Here is a 12,343-nt window from a genome sequence, read left to right as displayed (position 1 = left end):
AAGCCCTGGTACAATCCAATGATCTGTAATGTTGCTGTGTAATGTTGATGCGGATTGATGGGTGAGCCAGGTACCAAAAATCTTTACCTTGGCTTCAAGTTTTTAGCAAACCATTAAGAGGCATTACCCTTAATATACAGTAGGGCGAATGAGCAGAGTGTGGACAGAAGAAATCATTGGGCTGGGAGAAACAGAAGGCGGAGGCTGAAGGATTGTGAGAAAGGCACATTCACACGGGAATATCAGGAAGCAACTTTTGAAGTTGGGCCTCAGTGAGAAGCAGGGTCCCAACATTGATCTGGACTGAGATTCTCAGCCATAATTGCAACAACAGAAGTGGCGGGGGTGGGGGGGGGGGGGGAAGAACACATTATAGTCACCATGGCTGAGAAACTTTATTATGATGAGCTCTCCTAGGCAGACACTGGAGATGTCTGTATTACCCAACAGTGTGTTATCCACTTCCATTAGAACAGACACAATTTCGCAGGCACAAGTAGTCCAAAATCTCACATCACCTTTACTATAGACAACTGCAGAGCCTCCTTTGCCTAAGTGAACACCTGACACAAAGTAGTAAATTTATAAATCAAAACCCTAACCAGTTACCCATGCACACTGGTGATTTCCTCCATTTAGCCTGTTTATATCTCTACACTCTACTACCTCTGCAACTGTAACACAGCTGGTGGGAGGCTGCTGGGGTTTGCAGATGGCCTCCCAGGTCAGGTCGTAATTGAGATTAATGATCCATTTTCTGACTGCTACTCCACGCTGTGCCTGGATTCACTGATGTCAGGTGCTGTCAGAGATCCCAGTGCAGTGATCCCAAGAGGGAAGGACAAAGTAATGTGCAGCAAAGCCACTGAGACTGCCCTTTCTTTTTTTTTTACAGAAATCTTAGGGATCTGTTGGAGAAAGGAAAGCTGGCACAGCTGCAGGCCAAGCTTCTACTGAAGTGCTGGGACTTGGATTGAATCACCGAGACCTTGAAGTGTAACAGTTAGTGCCACACTTTATCATGCCAGCTGTAAGATTGGTTTTCCTATCACCCCACCTTCTGAGCCTACGTTAGGTACACCTCATGGAGATACAGATCATCTCTCCTTCTCTTCATCCCCTGCACCCTATTTGCTAGTGTAGCAGGGAACCAGCTTCTCCCCTGTACTGATGTCAATCAAACGACCATATTGATGTATAAACTCATCTTGTTCACTAATGTTTTCTGGGGAGGAAACCCGTCCCCTTTCTCCAACTGGCTTATTGGTTAATTCCAGAATCACCGAAGAGTGATGACTCTTAAGTATCCACTAAACAGGTCAAACAACAACTTCATTGGGTCCTGACCATTACACCTGATGGACACCCGGCATAGACCTACATGCTGAGGTCATTCATGGCACCCTCCCAGTCAAACCTGTAAATTCCTTGTCACTAACATCATGCGGGTTTGTATTAGGAGAGGTGTCTCATTGACTATTCAGGTGACAGCATACTTACAGAATCAGGATCAGAAACAGTGCTACAGGTTCCTCCATCACAGTCCCAGGGAATGTCCTTTCAAATCAGGTATAAAGGCAGGAAGGAGTACATCTGGAGAGCTCAACATTGGTGTCAGACCTATTTAAGTCACATATAGCATCCGGACAAACACTGCTAAGGCAAACTCCCTCTGATTACCATCTACTGTCCTCTCTCAGTGGATGAATCAGTGCTCTACCATGCTGGCCAACTCTGAAGGCAGCAAGGTTTCAGAATATACTCCAGGCTGTGAACTTCAGTGTCTGCTGCCGATTGGATTGATAACACCTACACTACCTGGACTGTAAGAAAGGGTCTACTTGACCTTGTCCTCACCTGTCTACCTGTGGCATCTGCCCTTGGCACCAGTGGGAGATGTACCTGTTGCTCACTCCTATGGAGACAACTGTTTCATTTTCTGAGGTGACACATGAGGGCAACTGTGTGGAGATACAAGCATGCTGAAAGAAGTAGGCCCACAACACATCTGGGCTCCAAACTGGGCATCTATAAAGCACTATGGACCATCAGCAGAGGCAGAAATATATATCAGCACAAAGTGAGATATATATCTCAGTTTATCTTTGCTATCAAGCTGAGAGATCCAACTCTAGTACAATGAGGAATGCGAAGAAGTTGGCTTAGAGCAACCTAATAAGGCAGAAGGGTGAGGGACGGAGTGGTAAGCCTGGTGAAGCTGCCACAACAGCAAAAATAGCACAGAACAGGCAGAATTAAAGATCACACAGCCAGTTATCAGGTCAAAATGCTGCCATATTTATTGTTAATGGTGGTGGACAATTAAACAGCTACTAGGAAGAATCTACAAGATCATTCTTGTTCTCCAAGGCAGTGGGGCACAGTATGCAAATAATGAAGAATAAAGCATTCCAAAACCAGCTGTACCTTCACCCAAACTGGTCAACTACATTTAAAAATACTAATGCCTATCTGAAAAAGTGGGAAATAGTCCAGGTACGTATGTGCTGATCACAAAAAGGAAGACCTATCCATTTGGGTCAATTACTGCCAGTCTACTCTCAATCTTACATACAGGAAGTGATGCAAAAATGATTATGTACAGGAAGTGATATAAAAAACAGCCTACATACAGGAAGTGATGCTCATACACAATGAGGCCAGAACACTTCCCACCTGCCATTCATAGGATATCAAACTTAACTACTGAAACTAAAGGTCAAATAATCATTTCACTAAGTCTTTGGAAGTGATGCTCATACAAAATAAACTGCACCTCTCGAGGCCAGAACAATAGTGTTGTGTTTACATAACTGGATTAGTATCTAAAGACGTGGGCCATTCATGGGCGGCTAGTAGGGTTGCTGCCTCACGGGTCCAACAACTTGGGTTCAATCCTGAGCTCTGGAGCTGTCTGCATGGCATTTGGCCTGGATTGATAGGTGACAAGTAACATTTGCACCACACATGCCAGGCAATTATGACACAGTGTGAGAAAATCTAGCCATCCGCTCTTACATTCAACGGCATTACCATCACTGAATCCCACCGACCTAGTGTAGCAATATACACAGCATGGTTACAAGAGTAAGTCAGAAGTTGGGACTCCTGTGATGGGCAGTTCATTTCCTAACTCACCAAATCCACAAGGCTCAAATCAGGAGTTCAATAGAATACTCTGCACTTGTCTGGAATTCCATTTCAATAACACTCAGGAAGCTCAGTACTAAACAGCCCATTTGATAGGTACCCCATTCATTCGATCCACTACCAAGGCATTTTGTTCGAGATCTCCAGAAGGCACTCCAGCACCTCAACAAGACTGCTTAGATGGCCCCTTCCAAACCCACAATGTCTATGAGCTAGAGGGACAAGGACAGCAAATACACGGGAAGGCTCCCATACAGAAGTTGCCCTCCAAATCACGTACTATTCTGGTTTGATTCTATATTGCTACTGCTAACCAGTCACTTAGTCAAAATCCTGGATCTCACTCTCTCCCTCCCTATCAGCATTGTGGGTATACCCCCCTCACAAAGACTGCAGTAGTTTGCAGAGGAAGCCACCACCACTTTCTCAAGGGCAATTAAATGCGGGCTCAGCCTGCAGCACCCACATCCCGTGAGAGAGGCTAAAAACGCAATTCACATGTGAAGGAATGTAACAAAGCTGCTGAGAGCTGTGGACTCTGCCCAGTACATCACAGCTACATCCCTCCCCACCATCCAGAATATCTACAGAATGTGCTGTCTTAGAAGCCAAATGCATCATGAGAGATCTCCACCATCAGGCCATTTCATCTTCCCACAGCTACCAACAGGCAGGAGATACAACAGTCAGAAATCCCACAGCACCACTTCCATGAAAAGTGACTTCCCTTCAACAAAAACAACATACACTCTTGAGTTTTACCACATACTTACTCACTATTTAACTAATGCTTGCTTCCAGACATTTAGAAGTTGAGTTCCTCCTGCAATGGTGGTAGTACTTGGTGGTATTTCCAGCTGAGTCATTGCCTGGAAATTCGTGGCAAACTCTAAGACAAATGATCCTCTGTTGGTGTAGAGTGCTGAAATGTTTGGACTTTAATTTGTTACAGCATCAGCTGTAATATTCCTTTTGGTGCTGTGGCTGTGGTAACTCTTGTTAGAAACTAACAAGAAGAGAGTTTGCACTGTGCAAACAAGATGATGCCAGGTAATGAGCTACAGACAGCAAAGGATGCAAAAGAAAACTGTCACTTCAGCACTAGAGGCCATAAACACAAGATTGTCACTAATCACTCCTGCAGGAAATTCAACAGAAACTTCAACTGCGAACTGGGAGAAGGTCATGCTGTGATTGACAGGAGGCCATGCTGTGATTGACAGGAGGTCATGCTGTGATTGACAGGAAGCCTTGATGTGGTCTGCGGGAGGTCTTGGCACAGTTAATGAGACGAGGTCTCAGACCTGATCTGTGCATTTAAAACAGAAGCCTGTTTCCTTCCTGAAGACAGGACCAAACTGAAAAGTGATATCATGAGAAAAAAACGGAATCGGTCTCCCCTTTCTTGAGTTACATTCCCTGTCATTTTCTGGCAGTAGCTTAAAAAATGAGTCAGTTATCATGTACCATCAAAATAATAAAGAGTGGGTGTTTCTTGGATCTTTCTCTTTCATCGGTCAGTTTCTTATGGATATTACACATAATGATAAGATTATCAGTTTCAGGAAGTATTTTATTTATGATCACCCTCACTGACAATTTACTTTGTCCCTGCCAAGACCCTCATAGAGAAAGAAGCTAGGTAACTTGTAAGAATCTCGTCATGAGTACAGTGAGCTGTTTACTATTTACTGTTTATTTATGTTGCACACTACAGCGAGCTTTATTATTTACTGTTTATTTATGCTGCATGCTACTGTACATGCACTTTGAATTATATTACATTTGATTAACTTATTTATGGTAATATTTAATTTTATGGGCTGTGTGAAGTCAATTCCGTGGGTGTACTGTGGTCCAGAGGAACATTGTTTCATTTGGTTGTATATATGTGCAGTCAGATGATAATAAACTTGAATCTGAATTTAACTTTAATTTGAACTTGTCTTGAAACATCATTAGTCAATGAGCTACTCTCAAAACACTGGAGGAACTCAGCAGGTCAGGCAGAATCAACCTTTGTTAAGTTGTTTGATAACAAAATAACTTGGGCTTTGTCTTGATTTGTTGAGTTAATAGAAGTGTGGCAACGTACAATTATTGCTACTTGTTTTGTTCATTCAAAATATAAACATTAGATTAAATGTATCTCTAATTACACTTTATTATCTAAGCAAATTCTCATGAAAGGATAACAATTTCTGCAAGGAGGTAAGAATGCATGTAGCAAATATTAAGTGGTATTTGAGTGACCTTGACATTGTAAATAAGGAAATGTAGAATTCGGATGATGAACAATGTACACTGGTTTGCATTTTATTGAGTTTGCTGCAGTCTGAGTCTAACAATATCACTATTCATGATATGTAATATCGCTTATCCCTGTAAAACTTATGAAATTGTGTAAAATATAAAAGTGAAATAGAATTTGTGTGGTTTACGGCCGGAAATAGGTGCTGGACTAGGACTTGAGTTACCAGTGCAACTCTCAATACGCTGCTGTGCAAAAATCAAGAAGATCTGATGATTGTTAGAGGTTGGGTCTGTTGCGGCTGTTCAGGCCACTGGATGCTTCAGGCCGCAAAGTGGACACTCTGGAAAGTGTAGACTTTGGCGGAGTCGAATGGGCAGCTCTTCAAGCTCATCTGTAGAAACAGCTTAATTTCTACCTTTAATGTCTCTTTTATCCCGTTTCAACGTGGGTGGGTCCTACGTTGACATGTAGCTGCACTCAAACTGCGGTTCTTAACAGTGAAGGTTCTTGCTCCCGGCTCTCACCATCCGACTGTTTATTGATATCCCAAGAAGACAATCATGCCTTCGGGGTTCCAAGGCTTTGGATGCTGTGGGTGAGCTGATTTTATGCTGGTGTCACCATTTTCAGGAGAAAATGGAATATCAGGAACAGCAGATGTCTCTGTACTCAGTGAACTGCTCTCTCTCTTTCTCTCATTGGTGGGGTAGAGTTTGCTGCCGTATCTCAAGTCAGAGAACTCAAAAAAAGCAACGTGGCAGACTTTAACACAGTAAATCAGCAAGTTGTTTTGTTTTTATTGGTCTCCCCTCTCACTGTGTGACACCTTTTTACCCCTTTGTCAGGGCAAGTGAGAGCCTGTGGCATGGTGAATTGACTGGGTGAACGAATATTTTTTCTGTACTGCAGATTGTGATCTCTCTTGGGGACTTTGCTATTGCTTGCTTCGTGAGTGGTGGGTGTGGAAGCTGTTTGCTGAAGCAAGCGGGGGAAGGGGATGTTGATGCTTTGCTGCTGCTTGTGTGTGGGAGGAGGGAAAGTATGGGGGCATCGGGGTTCTAATGTTTCTACTGTCACTCATTCTTTGGACCACTCCTGTTTTCTTGGATGTCTGTGAGGAGCAAGAATTTCAGGTTGTACGTTGTATACATACTCTGATATTAAATGGAACTATTGAACGATTGGAAAATCATTGAGGATACAGGCAGGGTGCAGAGGGAAACAGGTCCTCCACTTTACTTACAAGCATATATGAGTCCAAATCAATGAGCTACACGACAAGAAGGAGATCCTGAATGCTTCAGGGACCAGGAGGCTTGCAAGACTCACCAGAAGAAGAGTCCGGTTGGAAGTGCTCATGGTCATTTCCTCAAGGAGTAAGACCACCTGCACAATGTGGAAGAAATATTACGTTCTCGCAAGATATGTATGTCAGGATGATCTGCACCTCTCTCCCCACCTACAGAAGGGAGATCATGATCAGGAGGTGACTGTGTTCTTTAAATGAGGTGGCATTTCATCTAGAAATACAGAAATGTTGTTGGAAACCATTATGGTAATTGGGCAAGAATAACTCCATTGTGTGGAAGAGCAAGTTAAGCTGTAGGCAGGATGGAGGGATTTTTACACATTTTCTGGACTCCTTTATCTTTTTTTTTGGTGTCATACGTTGGTGGTGAGGTGTGTTGCAAGCTACTTGCCTGGGAGTGCAGGATTTTCTCCATTCCTTCGGAGAAGCATTTTTCTATTAGTGAGTCTCTTGTATCCTAAAGAGCTGTGTTCCCCTCTTCTGCTCAGCTGGGAGAAAAGATCCTATTGCAAACACAATCTGGTAGCTATCTTCGTATCCCTGACATGTTTTTTTAAACTTCCTGCCCTGTCAAAATAGGACTGAGCTGTAGCCTCTGTTGAGATTGTGACTCAGACAGGGATGTGGAGGAGATAGAGATCAGGCAGTGTGGTTGGATAGCAAGGGGTGCTTGATTCAAGGCTTTGTGGACATGGTGTCTGGAGTCTATGCCTCAGCTCCATGTTTAAAGACCAGAGATGTGGATGGGTGCCAAAGTATTGAGCTCGCCCAGGTCAGTGCTTCCTGGGATCAGAGGTGAGCAGGAGGCACGAGAGGACATGAGGGTTGGTCAGTCAGTGCATATGGAGTTTGAGCCTGAAGTTTGCGGTTCTGTGAATGGATAGCCTGGTGTTGATACCAAGGACTGGAGTCCAAAGGTCGATCATAAGCCTAGAAGCCAGAACCCAATGGCTGAATCCTGGAGACCAGAGATTAGAAACCTGTCCTCGGATTGGAGGCCTGTCCATGTGTGGATGTGGGTGGGAGGGAGTGAGGGAAGGGGCTTGTTTTGCTGGTGCTCTGATGCTTGTGAGCATTGTGGGCATGTCTGTTGGCTGTTAACACAAACAACACATTTCAGGATCTGTTTTGATGTACATGTGATATATAAATCATATCTGAATATGATTATTTTGTTCCTGCTTTGCCTCAAGCTTTGCTTTATGGGCCTTATGCTCATGGGCAGCAGATGCCGAAATCTCCACAAATGCTCAGTCTGGATTGAACAGGACAACGTACAGTAAGCTCTTCTGTTGAAGACCTGGGACTTTTCCTCTATTATTCTTGTACATGCCCTGTTCTTGGATTGATGCTCTGCAGCTGCCATTGTGGAATATGCCGCAAGGAAGAAGAAGATAACATTTTTGCCCCAGGACCCACCTCTTCTTCTGAAGCTCACCACCTGGTGTCCAGTGATGTAAACTCTAGAGGATGAAGTGGTCAATATGCTTCATGGAAACATGGTGCTCATGTTGATGGAATTCTTCTCATGGTCAAATTACACGGGAGAACATGCATTTTGTTATGGAAAGGTCTGGATTATTGGATGGAATCCCTTTGGGGCCTTGAGTTCTATCAATTTCTGCCAGTGCTTGTGATGCCAGAAAAGCAGGCAAATCTCTGTGCCCAGTTCCTCAGTGGGATCAAATCAGATGAAATTACTTTCTCATGAACACCTTGTTTGAAGATCTCTTGTAGTATTGGACTTCTTGGACTTCACGAGCCATGGCAGCAAATTGCTGTGACTGCTTGCAGAGATCATGTGGGAAGGAAATTAAGAGCCAATGTGGAATTGAGCTCCATGGAGAGAGCAGTGTAGGCACAAGACCATATCCGAAGGCCACAGCAGGAAGTCACATACCTCAGTGAAAAAAACCTTGGAGAACTTGAATGCACTGTCCATCTAGGAAATCTAAAGAGAATGTGGTGGGTAGGGTTTCTCCCAAGGGCAATATTTTTATACTGCCCTGACGTCTACAACACATGCAGACGTATCAGCCAGTGCCATGGGGTTGCTACAGAGATGCATGGCTGCCAGTGTTATTTCTATTGTTGGCTCCATGGAATGTGTACCTTAGCAGCTAGACCTCAGAAAAAGCACCTCACCCTCTACCTGCAACCATCAAGTATCTGGATGGTCCGATGCAGGGCTGCCTGAAGGGATTCAACATTCAGCTTGGGTTCATCCATGATCAAAAGTGACACTTCAGCCGTTACTCAAGTTCACTGTATGCAAAAGCTCTGCATTTCAATGCATCTAAATTAGCAATGTGACACCAGAAAAGGTGACAAAGCCCGTAAATGCAGAGATGAATGCATCATTAATAACAAAATGATACTGCTACAGAAGAATTCCATTACCCAGGATATTTAGCCTTAGTTTATAAACCAAAATACTGGGAACAGTAAACTTGCACAGAAGTAAAGACTTTTCACTGATTCAGATCTCACTTTTTGGAAAGCCATGAAAAGGCCCAGCTGTTAGAATCCAGGAAGTGAAAAGCACCAAATGATATTTAACCTCCCAATGTGTAACTGCAGTTACTCTTAAAGAGTCAATTATGCCTTTTGAAAAGTGAGTCATAATCATAGAGCATGACAGCACAGAAACAGGCCTCTCATCCCATCCAGTTCGTGCTGAACTGTTATTCTGCCTCGTCCTATGACCTGCACCTTCTCCATAGCTCTCCAAATCCCTCCCACCCATGTACTTATCCAAACATCTCTTAATTGTTGAAATCAAACCAGCATCCATTATTTCTGCTGGCAGCTCATTCCACGTTCTCACCCACCCATTGAGTGAAGAAGTTCCCACTCACATTCCCCTTAAATATTAATTAATTTAGAGATATATCATGGCGCAGGCCCTTCTGCCACCAACAAACCCAGATTAAACCCTTGTCACTGGACAATTTACAATGACCAATTAACTTACTAACCTGTACGTCTTTAGACTCTGGGAGGAAACTGGAGCACACCGAGGGAACTCACACATTCCAAGGGGAGGACATAGGAACTCCTTACCGAACTCCGATCTCTGATGGCCTGAGCTGTAATAGCCTTGCACTAACTGTTACACTACTGTGGCACCCCATGGTATTTTACCTTATTTCACCTATCACCCTTAACCTGTGACTTCTAGTTCTAGTCAGTAGAAAAATGCTTGCATTTACCCTATCTATAGCTGTCATAATTTTGTATACTTCTATCATATCTCCCCTCATTCTCCTACACTCAAGGGAATAACATCCTAACTTTTAGTCAAATTTTCTCTAAAACTCAGGTCCTCAAGTCCTGACAGCATCCGTGCAAATTTTCTCTGTATTCTTTCCAACTTATTGAGATGTTTCCTGTGGGTAGGTGACTAGAACTGCACACAATACTCCAAATTTGATCTCAGCAATGTCTAATACAATTTCAACATAACATCCCAAATCCTGTACTCAATATTTTGATTTATGAAAACCAATGTACCAAAAGTTCTCTTAACAACCCTGTCTACCTAAGAAGCCACTTCCAATGAATTATGCATCTGTATTCCCAGATTCCTCTGTTCCATTGCAACCCTCAGTGCCATACCAACCTGATCACCATGTAAACCTTACTCTGGGTTATCTTTCCAATTTGTAAAACCTCACCTTTGTCTACACTAAATTCCATCTGCCATTTTTCAGCTCACTTTTCCAGCTGGTCCAGATCCTGCTGAAAGTTGTGATAGTTTTATTCACTGTTCACTATGCCTCGAATCCTGGTGTTATCCGAAAATTTGCTGACCCAGTTTACTGCAATACCATCCAGATCGCTGATATAGATGACAAATAACGATGGACCAAGTTCCAATCCCTGCAGTATGCCACTAGTCACAGGCCTCCAGTCAGAGAAACAGCCCTCTCTTACTGCTCTTTGGCTTCTCCTGCAACGCCAATGTTGAATCCAATTTACTACCCCATCCTGATTCCTAAACAACTAAACCTTCTTGACCAGCCCCCAATCTGGAATTTGTTAAAAGCCTTGCTAAAGTCCATGTAGACAATATCCACCACCTTTCCTTCTTCAATTTTCCTGGTAACCTCCTAACAAAATTCTATGAATGTGTTCTACCACACACAAATCCATGTTGACTATCCATGATCAGGCCTTGAGAGAGGGAAATCGGATGCTCTCTCAGCTTATCTCCTTACCTGCCCATCACTTTCCTCTGGTGCTCCTCCCCTTTCCCTTTCTTCCATGGCCTTCTGAACCCTCCTATCAGATTCCTCCTTCTTCAGGCCTTTATCTCTTTCACCAGTTGACTTCCCAGCTCTTTACTTCACACCCCCCTTCCTCCCGTGTTCACTTATCATCTACTATGCTGTACTCCTTCCTCCCCTCCCCGCACATTCTGACTCTGACTTTTCATCATTTTTCTTCAGTGCTGATGAAGGGTCTCAGCCCTGAAACATTGATTGTTTGCTCTTTGCCATAGATGCTGCCTGGCCTGCTGAGTTCCTCCAGTTGCTTGTATTTCCAGTGTCTGCAGGTTTTCTCTTGTTTGTGATTGGCTATCCTCCAGTTCTCTGGCACCTCGCCCATGATTAAGATTGTTTTAAGTGTCTTTGTCAGGGCCCCTGCAATTTCTGTACTAGCCTCCCACCTTGTTAGGCCCTGGACATTTATCCACCCTCATTTGCCCCAAAATAGCAAGCAGCCCTTCTTCTGTAATCTGTAAACGGTCCATGACCCCACTACAGTTTTGCCTCAGTTGTATTGACTCTGTGTCCATCTCCTGAGTAAATACAGATGTAGAAAATCCATTTAAGAGCTCCCTCATCTCTTTTGGTTCCTGCATATCTGACCATGCGGATCTTCAAGTGGTCCAGTTTTGTCCCTTACTATCCTTTTGCTCTGAATTTATCAGTAGCATCCCTTCACCTTGTCTTTACCAGAACAAATTCATGCCTTCTTTTAGCCCTCCAGATTTCCTTTTTAAGTGTTCTTTTGCATTTCTTAAATCAGATTTAAAGAATTTAGTTAATCTATCAACTTGATGAAACTTTGATAAAATACCTGTTTTTTTCCATTTAATGTTTTGATGACATTTTGTTCAAGAGACAGAAAAATACTAAAATGTACTTTGCACATTTATTATTGAATCTATGAGTCATAAATCAGATGTTGTGACATGTACAGATGTATTTCAATGACTAAAATTTTCAAGAATGATATACAGAGAATAGCTTTCATAAGCCTCACCTTCCTCATTGTTGTGGTGCCTTGTCTATCAATGCCAGCACTTGCATACCTGTAGAAAAACAAATATGCCTTTTTAGAGCTTTTGTTCTGGAGAGCAGAGAGCCAGCCTCCTGCAGTTTCAGCTGAAGGAAGGATTTGTTACCTTAATTATACTGAAAGGCATCAATGTATTCATTTACTTCAAGTTTAGATCACAAAAATGGTAATTACTGTGGCCCATGTTTTTATCCTTCAAAAATAAGATAACCATAACTTGAGAGGGAATTAAATAATCCAAAGGAATTTTAAAGAATACTCTTCCCCTTTGAAAGGCCCAGAAAGAAAACAGAGAGAAACTGCAGGACCGAGTCAAAGAATTC

At 43.0% G+C, this 12,343-nt stretch overlaps 1 protein-coding gene across 2 annotated transcripts in view; it reads right to left on the bottom strand.

The window, feature by feature from the left end:
* The window catches only part of LOC140734522 (connector enhancer of kinase suppressor of ras 2), a 1,506,781-nt gene that overhangs the window by 94,600 nt on the left and 1,399,838 nt on the right, over positions 1-12,343 (bottom strand). For both annotated transcript variants that reach the window (XR_012100554.1, XM_073058598.1), the window contains exon 14: positions 11,985-12,033. Coding sequence is in view for 1 of the 2 variants with exons in the window: in XM_073058598.1 (XP_072914699.1) it covers positions 11,985-12,033 (49 nt within the window). In the remaining variant the exon portion in view is untranslated. The remainder of the gene's footprint in view (positions 1-11,984; positions 12,034-12,343) is intronic.

Source organism: Hemitrygon akajei, chromosome 10 (genome assembly GCF_048418815.1).
Source record: "Hemitrygon akajei chromosome 10, sHemAka1.3, whole genome shotgun sequence".
Classification (NCBI taxonomy): Eukaryota; Metazoa; Chordata; class Chondrichthyes; order Myliobatiformes; family Dasyatidae; genus Hemitrygon; species Hemitrygon akajei.
Note: the sequence above shows the minus strand (reverse complement) of the source record. Positions and strands in the feature narration are given on the sequence as shown.